At 53.0% G+C, this 15,939-nt stretch overlaps 1 protein-coding gene across 1 annotated transcript in view; it reads left to right on the plus strand.

Moving 5' to 3' along the window:
* TRA2A (transformer 2 alpha homolog) overlaps positions 1-14,821 on the plus strand; it is a 34,805-nt gene extending 19,984 nt beyond the window's left edge. The window contains exons 5-8 of the mRNA XM_066585256.1: positions 9,573-9,688; positions 11,507-11,638; positions 13,720-13,787; positions 14,455-14,821. Coding sequence (XP_066441353.1) covers positions 9,573-9,688; positions 11,507-11,638; positions 13,720-13,787; positions 14,455-14,465 — 327 coding nt within the window. The 3' untranslated portion in view covers positions 14,466-14,821. The remainder of the gene's footprint in view (positions 1-9,572; positions 9,689-11,506; positions 11,639-13,719; positions 13,788-14,454) is intronic.
* Positions 14,822-15,939: the final 1,118 nt, after the last annotated feature.

The raw sequence follows: 15,939 nt of genomic DNA on the forward strand, positions 1-15,939 counted from the left end.
CCTCATACAGCGACGTAAATGGATAAATAAAGGAGCTACGATTTTTTTAAAAGGGAGGAAAAAGCAAAAAAGCTCTGTCACTAAGGGGTTAATGCTCATCCAGGTATCTGGCCAGTGATTAGTAGCTTGCTGAGGAGTGAGAATTATTGGCATATTTCTACTGTTAATGCCGGCAATGTGTCAGTCTAAGGGTGGTTTCACATCTGCACTTTCCTGCTCTGTTCGAGGAATGGGTAAGGGAATTCCCACGGCTGAACTGTTTCGTCTCAGGACTTAACAGCAACGGAGGGACCCCGTTAACTATGAGGTCCGCCCGCAACGGAGGGACCCCGTTAACTATGAGGTCCGCCCGCAACGGAGGGACCCCGTTAACTATGAGGTCCGCCCGCAACGGAGGGACCCCGTTAACTATGAGGTCCGCCCAGCTTTTAGATGGAAGAAAACGTTGCATGCAATATTTCTTCTTCTGGTATTCTCAGCTGGATCTGCAACCGAACCTCTGACACAGATGTGAAACCGCCTGGATGCAGCAGCGGCTTTGCATCTTGTAGAACTCATTCCTCCCCCCCCCCCTGTCTTTACCCGTCTAGTTGTCACTTAAAAAATGTAAATAGGCGCAAAATAGTTATTGTAAATGCAAATCTCTCTTGCACCATTAGTCCTGTGCAGTGACCGTGTCTTGTCTGTTGGCCAAGCACATACGTCATGACACCCTGTTGCTAAGTGGATGCTGTGGGTGGGGCTTGTTGAATGACGGACGCCTATTCAATTAGCTCATGTTTGCAGAACACGAAGAATTTTGGTATCGTTGCAATCGTACCGACCCACAGAAAAAATGTATTGTCATGTGCTGCATGATAGACGCTGTGAAAGAATCTATGGCAGAATCGATTCAGTTTCTCTCCTTTATCATAAAAAATAATTTTTTTCAGTCTAGTCTATGTATCCAAAAATGGCACCAATAGAAACTGCAGTTCATCACGCAAAAGTCTTTATACGGCCGCATCGACGGAAAAATAAAGTTATGGCTTTTGAAAAATGGAGATTAAAATCTGTTAAATTGTGTCCTTAAGGGGTTAAGTGACAGTTGCAGCCACACAACTCATTGTGCTCCCTTGGACAGCGGCGGTGGGGTCTCCCTCCAGAGTCTGTGCCTCCAGGGGGGTTATGGCGGTTACAGGTGGACACAAGTGTTGTGCTAGGCCAGGCTTCCTGGAATGGGGATTCTACCTTGTGACCAAACACAATGAGATGTGATGGTGTGTACGACCGGTGAGCTGGGGGCCACTACTGACGGGTCTGTAAGGTTGTGGACTAGCTGTATCTGCATCCAGCCCTGGTGACGGAGGTGCAGTGTTGGCCATGATATGGCCACATTTGGTGCCCTTAGTACAGCTGTGGTTCCCCACCCAGACTGCGTGTCTAAGGCCTCCCCCACACAGGCGGTTTTGTATGGCGGTTTCAACGCTGCACAACACTCCCATTCATTTAAGTGGGGCTGCGGACGCGAGGCTTGAAGCGGTGTGTTGACAGCGTTGCATGTTCTATTGGCCGTTTTCAGCAGCATCTCCCATTGACATGAATGGGCTGCAGTTTCGGCACTGGTGAAAACCCGGCACAACTCTGTACTGCGTCTGTATAGCGTTAACCGCAGGTTGCTATGCCAGCAGGTCTGAAAGCTTCAGCTGTACTGAAAACCTAGCCCAAACGCCTGTGTGAGGGAGGCCCAACACCCTGAACGTTCAACGACAAGCCCTAAGCTCAGGCTGGGAGCCGCAACCACACGATGGGTATTTGGATTGGCCTATGGGCTCGTTCACACGGGTGTATGTACAACATTACAGCCCATCTGCTCTGCTGGGAGACACTGCGCGTGTCCGGAGATGACACGGTCATGTGCAGGAGGCCAACTACACCGCCCATAGTGCAGCGGCCCAGGATCGGGGGCGACCCCGAGGGCTGGAGTCACTTTGCATCTACAGACTGCAGAATAATCTTATAAGTAAGGCTGCAGGCAGGCCACCATCTTGCTGCTTCTTCTTTACATGCCATTATAGCACATTTTCCCAGGGGTGCTGAGCATTGTGTGTAAAGACTATATAGCAGGAGACCCGTCTACCTGCGCAGCAGGACTCGCACTCTTGGGCCCCCCGGGGTTATTGGTGACCACCTAGTACCAGATGTGTATGATCGAAATGAATCACTGCAGGGTCCAGTATGGGCAGAGAAGCGGGCGAGGGCTCCTTCACCCTGCGCTGCGTGTATTACCGCTCTGTATGGCAGACTGTGTGCTGTTACATGTGCAGTGTTGTGTATGGACAGCGGTGAATATGCTTCCCATAGGGAACAATAGGGCTGTACCTGCGTAACACCTGGTGACATGGCGCTTGCTGCGATCTTCATGCACTTATTATATATGCATTCACATGAATGTACTGTCATGGACCCCACCCACCGTGTAATATATAATGCCTGTGACTCTTCTAGGAGACCCTCGGGGTGGGGGGCGGCCGGAGCTCCAGGATAGTTAGAGCCATACTGGGGATGTAGTGATTGTAGCTCTGGACACACCACACATGTAACATCACATGTCCTCTCCTGCTCGGCCATCTTGGTGACTTGGGCCGGGTCACATGACAGACTTGAATTGCATTCTATGTGTATAGCATGTGGTGTCAGCAATTCATAGACCAGGATTGTCACTGCTTCTCATGGCTTATAGAAGGCAGCATATTGTAGCACATATTACACGCCATAGATCGCTCCTCCCTGTACATGCGGGCGCTGGTTATACACACCGAGAGCGCTCCTCCCTGTACATGCGGGCGCTGGTTATACACACCGAGAGCGCTCCTCCCTGTACGCGTGGGCGCTGGTTATACACACCGAGGGCGCTCCTCCCTTTACGCGCGGGCGCTGGTTATACACACCGAGGGCGCTCCTCCCTTTACGCGCGGGCGCTGGTTATACACGCCGAGGGCGCTCCTCCCTGTACGCGCGGGCGCTGGTTATACACGCCGAGGGCGCTCCTCCCTGTACGCGCGGGCGCTGGTTATACACGCCGAGAGCGCTCCTCCCTGTACATGCGGGCGCTGGTTATACACACCGAGAGCGCTCCTCCCTGTACATGCGGGCGCTGGTTATACACACCGAGAGCGCTCCTCCCTGTACATGCGGGCGCTGGTTATACACACCGAGAGCGCACCTCCCTGTACATGCGGGCGCTGGTTATACACACCGAGAGCGCTCCGTGACAGACGGAAATTAAAAAAAAAAAAAATTAACCTAGGAAGCCTGCACAGGACGGCGTGCGTGAGCTGCATAGACTGCCAGCGCCACCTGGGGTCAGCGGGTCTGGTAGTGCTGCCATACGCTGCGTCCTACCACACGGCCTTACACAAGTGTGCCCATATCAGCCTTCCATGGCCAAGATGGGACAACCCGGGCCTCAGAAACAACTCAGCGTTGTGGGTGTAGCTTGTAGAAACGAATGGGAGCTGCAGAAATGGTGCAGCGCTACTTCATGTCTCCCAGTCACTTAGCCGAGAGCCACGTAAACGGCGCTGAAGCGTGCAGCTGCTAGTGGGCGGCCGGGGACCACAACAGCGATGAGCGGCTGCGGTGGGAATACTATCTGTGGGGTCAGATGGGGGAAGTGATTGGGCTCCTTCTGAGCCGGTGTGACCCCAGGACTGTAGGGGTGATGGAGGGGGACGCCTGCTTCCATCACACCTGTATGGCACCAGATGGTCCGGTGTGACACTAGGACTGTAGGGGTGGTGGAGGGGGACACCTGCTTCCATCACACCTGTATGGCACCAGATGGTCCGGTGTGACCCTAGGACTGTAGGGAGGGGGACGCCGGCTTCCATCACACCTGTATGGCACCAGATGGTCCGGTGTGACCCTAGGACTGTAGGGAGGGGGACGCCTGCTTCCATCACACCTGTATGGCACCAGATGGTCCGGTGTGACCCTAGGACTGTAGGGAGGGGGACGCCGGCTTCCATCACACCTGTATGGCACCAGATAATAATAATAATAATCTTTATTTGTATAGCGCCAACTTATTCCGCAGCGCTTTCAGGCATGGATAAATGCAAAACAATACAACAATTACAATATAAGGTACATTGGGTTAGACACAAATGGGTTGGGGGTAGTACAGGAGGTGCAGGGGTTGGGGAACACAGGCAATAGGAAATTTTATGTACAGATCATTTATCAGAAGGCAAACAGGGTGGAGCACCATAGGGAGGGGCGAGGGACTAGGTCAGGAGATTTGGTATGCTTCCCTGAAGAGGTGCGTTTTTAAGGCACGTCTGAAATTTCGTGCATCGGGAATTGTCCGGATGCCTTGGGGTAGAGCATTCCAGAGGATGGGTGCTGCTCTGGTGAAGTCCTGTAGGCGAGCATGTGAGGTTCGTATTACAGGGGTGTTTAGTCTGAGTGTGTTAGCCGATCGGAGTGAGCGGGCTGGGTGGTGTACTGACAGTAGGGAGGCGATGTATGGTGGCGCAGCGCCATGCAGAGCTTTGTGAGTGAGGCAGAGGAGTTTAAATTTAGTTCTGCAGTGGATGGGCAGCCAATGCAGCGACTGGCATAATGCAGAGGCGTCTGAATAACGACTGGATAGAAAAATGAGTCTAGCTGCCGCATTTAGTATGGATTGGAGCGGAGCGAGTCTAGTGCGGGGGAGGCCAATGAGTAGCGAGTTGCAGTAGTCAAGCCGGGAGTGGATGAGCGCAACCACGAGCGTCTTTAGCGTGTCCGTGGTTAGGAACGGACGTATTTTAGCAATATTTCTGAGGTCCATGTGGCATGTTTGGGCCAGAGATTGGATATGGGGGGTAAAGGAGAGGTCAGAGTCCAGTGTGACCCCAAGGCATCGGGCATGCCGTCGGGGGGTTATGATGGTGCCAGACACTGAAATGGAGATGTTGAGGGGAGGTCGGTTAGAAGGTGGAAAGACAAGGAGGTCAGTTTTAGAGAGGTTTAGTTTGAGAAAAAGGGAGGACATAGTATTAGAGACAGCGGACAGACAGTCGGTGATATTTTGGAGGAATGGTCCAGAGATCTCACGAGAGGAGGTGTATAGTTGGGTGTCGTCAGCGTAGAGATGGTATTGGAGGCCGAATCTGTGGATTGTTTGTCCAATTTGGGGCAGTATAGATAGAGAAAAGAAGGGGACCAAGGACCGAGCCCTGGGGTACCCCGACAGCGAGAGGAAGTGGAGCAGAGATAGAACCAGCAAAGGAAACACTGAAAGAGCGGTCAGAGAGGTAGGAGGAGAACCAGGAGAGAGCAGTATCCTTTAGACCAATGGAGTGGAGCATAGTGAGAAGGAGATTATGGTCGACAGTGTCAAATGCAGCAGACAGGTCAAGGAGGATTAGTAGGGAGTAATCACCTCTCGACTTTGCAGTCATCAGGTCATTTGTTACTTTTGTAAGGGCAGTTTCGGTCGAGTGTAGAGAGCGGAAACCAGACTGGAGGGGGTCAAGGAGTGCGTTGTCAGAGAGAAAGCGAGTAAGCCGGGAGTAGACCAGGCGTTCCAGTAATTTGGAGATAAAGGGGAGGTTTGAGACGGGTCGGTAGTTAGCAGCGTTAGTCGGGTCCAGAGTTGGTTTTTTAAGCAGAGGGGATATAATGGAGTGTTTGAATGAGGAGGGAAAAGTGCCAGAGGTTAGGGAGAGGTTGCAGATTGTGGTAAGGTGAGTAATGAGAGCTGGTGAGAGGGGAGAGGGTCGCTAGCGCAGGTGGTGGGGCGGGCAGTGGAAAGGAGCCTGGAGACTTCTTCCTCTGTCGTTCTAGCGTAGATAGTGAGTAGGTGCTGGGTGCAGTGCTGATGAAGCTGGGATCAGGGCTAACCACGCAGCTTTCAGAGATTTCTTTTCGAATGTGGTCGATTTTCTTTGAAATAGGCAGCTAGTTCTCCAGCAGTCAGGTCTGTCGCAGGGGCCTGTTCCTTGGGGCTGAGGAGGGAGTGAAAGGTCTCAAAGAGTTGTTTGGGGTTGTGGGATAGTGAGGAGACAAGGGAGGTGAAATAAACTTGTTTGGCATGGTGAAGGGCTAGGTTATACATTTTAAGCATGAATTTGAAGTGGAGGAAGTCTGCTGGCAGCTTTGACTCTCCACAGCCGCTCGGCGCACCTAGAGCACCGCCGGATGAAGCGCGTTTGGGACGTGAGCCAGGGTTGGTCCGGTATGACCCTAGGACTGTAGGGAGGGGGACGCCTGCTTCCATCACACCTGTATGGCACCAGATGGTCCGGTGTGACCCTAGGACTGTAGGGAGGGGGACGCCTGCTTCCATCACATCTGTATGGCACCAGATGGTCTGGTGTGACCCTAGGACTGTAGGGAGGGGGACGCCTGCTTCCATCACACCTGTATGGCACCAGATGGTCCGGTGTGACCCTAGGACTGTAGGGGTGGTGGAGGGGGACCCCTGCTTCCATCACACCTGTATGGCACCAGATGGTCCGGTGTGACCCTAGGACTGTAGGGGTGGTGGAGGGGGACCCCTGCTTCCATCACACCTGTATGGCACCAGATGGTCCGGTGTGACCCTAGGACTGTAGGGAGGGGGACGCCGGCTTCCATCACACCTGTATGGCACCAGATGGTCCGGTATGACCCTAGGACTGTAGGGAGGGGGACGCCTGCTTCCATCACATCTGTATGGCACCAGATGGTCTGGTGTGACCCTAGGACTGTAGGGAGGGGGACGCCTGCTTCCATCACACCTGTATGGCACCAGATGGTCCGGTGTGACCCTAGGACTGTAGGGGTGGTGGAGGGGGACCCCTGCTTCCATCACACCTGTATGGCACCAGATGGTCCGGTGTGACCCTAGGACTGTAGGGGTGGTGGAGGGGGACCCCTGCTTCCATCACACCTGTATGGCACCAGATGGTCCGGTGTGACCCTAGGACTGTAGGGAGGGGGACGCCTGCTTCCATCACACCTGTATGGCACCAGATGGTCCGGTGTGACCCTAGGACTGTAGGGGTGGTGGAGGGGGACCCCTGCTTCCATCACACCTGTATGGCACCAGATGGTCCGGTGTGACCCTAGGACTGTAGGGGTGGTGGAGGGGGACCCCTGCTTCCATCACACCTGTATGGCACCAGATGGTCCGGTGTGACCCTAGGACTGTAGGGAGGGGGACGCCGGCTTCCATCACACCTGTATGGCACCAGATGGTCCGGTATGACCCTAGGACTGTAGGGAGGGGGACGCCTGCTTCCATCACACCTGTATGGCACCAGATGGTCCGGTGTGACCCTAGGACTGTAGGGAGGGGGACGCCTGCTTCCATCACACCTGTATGGCACCAGATGGTCCGGTGTGACCCTAGGACTGTAGGGGTGGTGGAGGGGGACCCCTGCTTCCATCACACCTGTATGGCACCAGATGGTCCGGTGTGACCCTAGGACTGTAGGGGTGGTGGAGGGGGACACCTGCTTCCATCACACCTGTATGGCACCAGATGGTCCGGTGTGACCCTAGGACTGTAGGGAGGGGGACGCCTGCTTCCATCACACCTGTATGGCACCAGATGGTCCGGTGTGACCCTAGGACTGTAGGGAGGGGGACGCCGACTTCCATCACACCTGAATGGCACCAGATGGTCCGGTGTGACCCTAGGACTGTAGGGAGGGGGACGCCTGCTTCCATCACACCTGTATGGCACCAGATGGTCCGGTGTGACCCTAGGACTGTAGGGAGGGGGACGCCTGCTTCCATCACACCTGTATGGCACCAGATGGTCCGGTGTGACCCTAGGACTGTAGGGAGGGGGACGCCTGCTTCCATCACACCTGTATGGCACCAGATGGTCCGGTGTGACCCTAGGACTGTAGGGAGGGGGACGCCTGCTTCCATCACACCTGTATGGCACCAGATGGTCCGGTGTGACTCTAGGACTGTAGGGAGGGGGACGCCGGCTTCCATCACACCTGTATGGCACCAGATGGTCCGGTGTGACCCTAGGACTGTAGGGGGGGGGGGGGGGGGACGCCTGCTTCCATCACACCTGTATGGCGCCATATGTCGCTGCGCCCCGTCATCCTGCAGCCGGTGTGCACGAGGCCTGGTGATGGCTCTAATATATATATCTCTAGGGCATGCAGACTGTACGGCCGGGCCCAGTGAATGTCGCCCCCACAGTGATGCCGCTGACATGTCGCGGGGTGTCTTCTGCAGGTCACTCTCCGCCCAGGTTATTGCCGCGGCTTGTGTAATACTGCATGGTGGCCCTGTCCTCGGCATCTTCCAGTACCCCTGACGAGTCGGCCGTCACGTGCAGATTTTTTTAGGCTGGGTTCACACAGGGCGGATTCGCTGCGTCCATTCCGCCTGCGGCCCCTAATCCCGGGGTTAGCCGGGCATGTGGACGAGATTTGTCAGGAATCTCGCCCACACGGGGCGGCGAATCCGTCACGGCAAAGCCGGCGCTGCAGCACAGATTCGCCGGCCGCAGCATCTACATTTTTTTTTTTCCCCCGTTGCGGCCGTGCTCTGCTCTATGGGAGCGCTGACTGCAACAGAAAAGCGTGTGGCCCACCACTCCGAAACCCACAGCTAGGGGCCACAGGCTTTGAAGCGGCGCTTTTCCTGTGGAAATCTGGGGGGGGAGGATACGCCATGTGGGAACCCAGCCTGCATCTGTTTTTCCTGCATAATGCGCAGCCGGCGGCTCCAGGTGGGGGGCGCAGTCGTGGGGCGGCTCCAGGTGGGGGGCGCAGTCGTGGGGCGGCTCCAGGTGGGGGGCGCAGTCGTGGGGCGGCTCCAGGTGGGGGGCGCAGTCGTGGGGCGGCTCCAGGTGGGGGGCGCAGTCGTGGGGCGGCTCCAGGTGGGGGGCGCAGTCGTGGGGCGGCTCCAGGTGGGGGGCGCAGTCGTGGGGCGGCTCCAGGTGGGGGGCGCAGTCGTGGGGCGGCTCCAGGTGGGGGGCGCAGTCGTGGGGCGGCTCCAGGTGGGGGGCGCAGTCGTGGGGCGGCTCCAGGTGGGGGGCGCAGTCGTGGGGCGGCTCCAGGTGGGGGGCGCAGTCGTGGGGCGGCTCCAGGTGGGGGGCGCAGTCGTGGGGCGGCCGCAGTTTCCCCACCCATGACTGTAAACCGTAGTAGTTTTGCGCCGTACATCAGGACCAATGGGGTTGCTGTATTTAGCCTCAAGCTCTGCACTATGGAGCAATCTGCGTGCAGGCAGGATGGTCCCCGCCCGCCATAGACGGTTGTGGCTGCGGGGCCGGGGGAGGACGCGGCAACCATCCGCCCCGTGCGTGAGCCCTGCGGGGAGGACCGGCGCCCACTAGATGGCGGAGGTGTGCTGGTGCACCGCCGTGTCCGCGGGGCCGGGACACCTTCCCGCTACAACATGGTGGAGCTTCGGGCAGGCTAAGCCGCCATCTTCTAGCCCAGTGAGGTGTGGGGGCGGGGAGCAGCCGCGAGATGGCAGCCGGGAGGCGGGGACCAGCGTGAAATGGCAGCCCGGCCACGTGCGCGGAGCACGTGGGGCGCCCGACTCGTTCGCTGCCGGCAGGAATAACCCGTCTTGTCTCTCCGCAGGCGATGGAGCACGCGAACGGCATGGAGCTGGACGGCAGGCGGATCCGGGTGGACTACTCCATCACCAAGCGGGCGCACACGCCGACGCCCGGCATCTACATGGGCAGGCCCACGCAGTAAGTAGCTGCGCCTCACGGTGGCGCTCTCCGCGCGTGCCTCCTAGGCTGGAAGGGCTGCAATGTGCCGGCGGCGGAGCATCCCTGCCGGCACGGGGGAGGGGGAGGTACACCCTGTACGACCAGAGGAGGGGGCTGGGGTCAGGAGTTAGTGCTGTGAGCCCGGCGGCCTGTAACCTGCAGTATAGCCCCCCACAGCCAGTAACCTGCAGTATAGCCCCCCACAGCCAGTAACCTGCAGTATAGCCCCCCACAGCCAGTAACCTGCAGTGTAGCCCCCCACAGCCAGTAACCTGCAGTATAGCCCCCCACAGCCAGTAACCTGCAGTATAGCCCCCCACAGCCAGTAACCTGCAGTGTAGCCCCCCACAGCCAGTAACCTGCAGTGTAGCCCCCACAGCCAGTAACCTGCAGTATAGCCCCCCACAGCCAGTAACCTGCAGTATAGCCCCCCACAGCCAGTAACCTGCAGTATAGCCCCCCACAGCCAGTAACCTGCAGTATAGCCCCCCACAGCCAGTAACCTGCAGTATAGCCCCCCACAGCCAGTAACCTGCAGTGTAGCCCCCCACAGCCAGTAACCTGCAGTGTAGCCCCCACAGCCAGGTGTTAGTAGGGAACTGGTAAGCGAGCTGCAGAGTGAAGCCAACAACTGCTTGTTTTGTGTCCTGGCTCCTCTTCTCATTTTTTGCTGCCTTTTGGGGGATTATGGCCTTTTTCATATCTTAGTATACTCTGGATGTGCCCGTTTAGTGTTTCTTGCATCTAGTTCTATTGGGATGGCTGCATGCAGTATGACAGCCTAGTCTAACCTTATGGTAACACTACACGTGCCCTGCTCTAAGAGGGGGAACCTGAAATCCCAGAACATACACTGAAAGGGGCTGTAAGCAGATGATGGGCATCAGTCATTGGCACGGGTCTGCCAGTGAGCTGTTCCCCGGGCTGCTATGTTCCTGCACTGAGCAGATTTCTACAGGAAGCGAACTGCTCCATTCCCATGGCAGTGGCCAGGCTTGCTATTGCAGGCGATTATGAAGTGAATGGGAACTGCACCTGCAATGCCGATGTTGGCCACTACAACTGTGCTGTCAGCAGAGATCTGTTCACTAGGTTTCTGTGTTCATGTATTAGAGGGCATCTCAGGTGGCGGACACCCAAAGAACTGCTGTTGATGACCTATCTTAAGGATAAACCGTCAATAGCTTAAAACTGAACATCCCCTTTTAAATCATGCTGTATGTGAAAGCCTTTGGGGATCAGTGTTTGGGCCTGTTCATTTACATACAATGCAGAAAGGATTAAAGGGTCATCCCACTTTCAGCTGTTTTACTGAAGGAAGCAAACTGCTCCGCACATTACTCAGTGGCCTGGGTTGGTACTGCAGGTGGCGTTCTAGTCACTTCAGCAGGACTCTGCCTGCAGTACCATATCAGGCCACTGAGCGATGTACAGAGCTGCCTGCTTACTGCAGAAAAACAATTAGAAGTGCAACAATCCCCTTTACAAGGTATTGGAGGATTCCAGAAGAGTCTGCTGTGATGGCAGCTATTTTTCCTATTTGCATTGTATTCAGTTTCCTTTAATGCCTGTAGCTGCTCTTTAGATTTTGGTTAGCCGACATGTAAAGACAGGAAATAGACGCAGGTGGCTCTGTATATATCCTGTTCATAATCATACTTGGGTCCAGCACGGCAGCGTCCGCTATGGACGCCTCATTAGACTGATGGCATTGTAGCCCAACCGGCTGGGGTGGAATCTGCAGCACTTGTCAACAAGAACTCTGAAAACTTTACACTTTTGTTTTCCTTCTATCAGTGGTGGAGGAGGCGGCGGCGGGAGCAGCGGTGGTGGCAGCGGAGGTGGCGGTAGACGCAGAGATTACAATGACAGAGGATATGACCGAGGATACGATCGCTATGAAGACTATGATTACAACAGATACAACAGGTGAGTTGGGCTGTCTCATGGTGACTCGCCAGTCGCTCCAGTCTCTGGCTGCTGCACTATTCCTCAGCCGCTAGGGGTTGCACTGAATTCATTGCAATATCAACTCCCATTCCAAGATGTTGCTGGTTTTTAGAGCATCTTATTAAACTGTGGTGTCTACCAAAATTGGGCATATATGTACGTTGGATCTATGTGGCTTTGTATGGAGCGAGCTTGGAAGCCAAGCTATTCCATGTGCAGCAGGTATTGGTTGGCTGACGGCTGCCACCTGACCGCAGTGGCTGAAATTGGAGTTAATCACTTAGAGGTTGCAGCCGGTATATTGACAGTGGTACTTAAATTGCCTTGCAGATGGGGGTGACTGCTGGGCAAGCCTTAGAACAAAACCCTGTCCCCCAGGTGGGCCCTGCCTAAAATAAATTGTTGCATACTCTCCTCTTCCGGAGCCCTGGGAGGCCGCCGCTGGTAGTATCTATGGTAGACGGCCAGGCGAACACATATGACCCTTGTGGCCAAATGGAGGCTGCAGCTTCACCGTCCGTGCTCCTGGCATTAATACTCGTATTCTGTGCGCAGGCGTTGACCTTACGCCTCAGGCCACAGCAGTCACTTGTGTCGGCCCAGCCGTCTACCTGAAAGTCGCAGCAGATGCCATCAGCTTTGGTCAGCTGCGCCCCAAGACTCTGGGACAGGGTCCCACTAGGGAACAGGGTTTTGCTTTGACAACCCCTTTAGGCACTGTATGAGAAATACAATATACTGCTCTACTGAAGTATTGCTGAACCTCCTAAGAGATTAAAAGTTTTAAGTCCTCTATTGGTTCTAAAATGTGTTTCGTTTGTGAAGTATTCAAAATAAATAAAGTGAAAATAAGGGTTTCTAGCAGCTTTTGTTTTTTCACTTCTTTGTTTTTTTTGTTTTTTTGGAAGGGATTTTCCAGGGAAATCCTACTGATGACCCATCAATAGTTGATCGGCTGGGGTCTGTCACTCAGGATCCCGACCATTCAGCTGAGCGGGCGCATGCTGTCAGTGCTGTAAGTAAAGAGGTTGGAGCTGGAGCCTTTGCGCCGACTTGCTTGTAACTGCAGACACAGCTCTCGTTGAAATTAAAGGGAGCCGTGCCTGCAGTTACAAGCGCTGGCCACTACACACAGGTTGGCACAGAGGCTTCCACTCCGACCTCTGTACTTGCAGCGTTGACATCATGTACCCACTCAGCTGATCGGTCGGGGTCCCGAGAGACGGACCCCGGACGATCAACTATTGATGGGTCATCAGTAGTATTTTCCTGGAAAACTGCTTTTAATGTAGGAAAGTTTTTAGGGGAAAAAACACTACCAGTATTGCACTTTTTTTTCACCCCTCTTCTAAGAGTTTTAATGAACACTCAAAGCTGTATTTACCCCAAAATGATACCAAAAGAGACTACAGCTCACACCAGAGGATACAAGCCCTCATAGTACAATCAACAGAAAAATAAGGGTGGTCGGAAGATGAAGACAGAAGTAAAGATGCGATATCCTTTTAGGCTAATCTCACTAGTGAGCGCAATATCGGGCTGTGAACTCTGCCTGTTATAGCGCTAGTGTATGTGCACGGTCCCTGCGGATGCAAGTGTTTACCATTGTGTAAATGGGCAAACCTCTCACACTGCAATGTTTTTTCTGGCCACCGTTGAAAGCAATGGGCGAAGCATTCCGAGGTAGCGCCCAATGATGGGACGTGCATCGACATATAAGGGGGTGTGGATATATGTCTATAGAATTTAAGGGCGTGTGCTGTACTGATTTCTGCAGGAAGCTCTGTTCTAACTACAGTGGCCAGGCTTGGTATTACAAGCAAAGTTCCCATTCATTTTAATGGAAACTTGGTCTGCAGTAAGAATGGAGCTTCCTGCAGAAATGGGCTCAGTATGTGAGTACACTATCACAGTGAACAGCAGGGGTCTGTCAGTTGGACCCCCACCAATCTATTGTTGGTGGCCTACCCTGAGGATAGCTCCTGTAAGGTTATATTAAGTTGGACCCTTGCAGCATGTATTAGATATGTTTGTGAGAATCTTGTGTATATTCTCTACAGGCGCCGATCACCTTCTCCGTATTACACTCGCTACAGATCCAGGTCAAGGTCCCGCTCGTACAGCCCAAGTAAGTGTACTGACTGTCTGTTTTTACTAGTACACCTGCAAAATGAGCTTTGAAATATTCTGTACCCACCAGAAGTTTGGAAACTCCATGTTTTAAACAGCAAATCACAAGTCAGAAAGTTTTAGGAAGCTTTCTCTAAATAAACGTTTATGCCAACCAAAAAGGTAAAAGTTGGTCCACCACATGCTGATGGTAAGCAAGGTGGTCCTAAAGGAAAAGGATGGCTAATCCGAGGAGTTCAATATTTAAACGTATCCCAAAGCATCAAGATTTGACCACTTCATTGCAGTTCTACTTTTACAGGGGTGCTTCCAAACTTCTGAAGGGGAACAATGTATGTGCCAACTACACCCAGGTCGCTCCTCCATGCATGAGGACTTTGTGCCCATTTAGTGGTTACCTTCCATCCATAGTTATTCACCTTCCTGGCCAACAATTTGCCCTCATGTCGTCATGCATGGAAGCACATGACTGGGGAAAGAAATGTTAAGGGAAGTGTATAAAGCTGGATCTTTCTGTCCTAAAATTCCCTAGACTCCACACTCGGGTACCCGGCCCCCTCTGCATTATAGGGTGGGAGGTTTTATCAAACTATTGCTAGCATTAGACCGTGAAACCGCCATTCAGTGATTTCTGCAACTAACTTTCCTTCTTGTAACTCTTCCAGGGCGTTACTGACATCTTGATGGAGCATTTTTTTATCTGAAGCATCCAGTTCACCCTTCCCTTTTTAAGACTTTAATACAACCTTTTTTTTTCTTTCTTTCAATTTGACGTTTTCTGTTGTACTGTTCTGTGAAACTCCAAACCAATTGTATTGCTGTAGCTTCATGTAGCCAAAATGAAATTTCAGACCGCTATCTAGTCTTATTTCAAGATCTGTGCAAACATGAATACACTTTTTTTTTTCTTAATACCTATATTAGGAGGCCTTTTTGTGAACAGATTATTTAATAAGCATTCTGATTGCAAGGGAACTTTTTTTTTTGTCATGGAAATTCGCGTGTACAATAAAAAAAAAAAACTTTGGCAGACTTTTGTTACTTCATTAATGTCCTTATCTGTGCTAACAGGGCTATTACCCCTCTGGAATGCAGCTTTATCACATAGCCTTCTATAGTACATGTGCCAGATGCATCACACTTCAGCTTTTTTTTATAACTTTTTTTCTTCCTGCATTGAGTAAGTTTTTGTGCTACAAAACTGCAGGCATTTTCCACTAGCCTTGCATCTAGGGCCTAATGCTGGACCTTACAGAGGAAATTGGAGGCACCACATGGATGGAAATAAGTTTGTTCTGCAGACTTGTATTGCAGTTTTTATATTTCCTGGGGGCTTTCATGTGTATGAGGCCCTCAGATGCAGGCTTCCTTCTACATTTGGCTAGATAATAATTTGGGTGAGTTATCAAAACTAGCGCTTAAGGCCCATTTAGACACAACGATTATCACTCAAAAGATGTCTTTTGAGCGATTATCGTTGTCCTTTACATCGCAAGATGATTGCTTAAATGTTGAGCGATCACCTTGTGCTCCGGAGGATGCAAAGAACAAGTGTGGGGTGGGTGGCGGCGCATGTTCACTGCATCCTCTTCTGGGAGCGCCTGGCTGTCATACAGCCGAGCGCTTCCAGCAGAAGACAAGCGGGGTGTCCCCGCTTGTCTTCTGCATCCAGCTGTTTTCTGCACGGAATGCCTGACTGTTCTACAGCCGAACGCTCCGTGCAGGGTATGGAGACTGCAGCTGGACCGCTCTGTTTTTCATACCCAGCCTGTCATCAGGGAGCAGGATACAGCTGAAACAATAGTATCGGCTGTATCCTGCTGTGAATCCCTGATAAGGCTCATCTTTGTCTTACAGCATGCTGAGAAACGACGATTAGCAATGGTTTACTGAAAACTGCATGATGTAAGTGCAGTTACACACAACGATTAAGGAATAGTTTCCCATATCAAGCAATTAAATTCAGAGGACCTATGGAAGATGAAACCAGGGACCTGACTGCCTAAGGGAAACTTTCACTTCTGCTTTGCTAAATCTCCCTCACACCTTTAAAGAAATTGCATCACGAAGACTGTTCATATACCCTCCTATGGAACGCATAGAGAAGAGTCACTTAACTCTACCCCCTCTGAGCCAGAACTGTTCTGTAC

The sequence above is a fragment of the Eleutherodactylus coqui genome, chromosome 12 (assembly GCF_035609145.1).
Source record: "Eleutherodactylus coqui strain aEleCoq1 chromosome 12, aEleCoq1.hap1, whole genome shotgun sequence".
Classification (NCBI taxonomy): domain Eukaryota; kingdom Metazoa; phylum Chordata; class Amphibia; order Anura; family Eleutherodactylidae; genus Eleutherodactylus; species Eleutherodactylus coqui.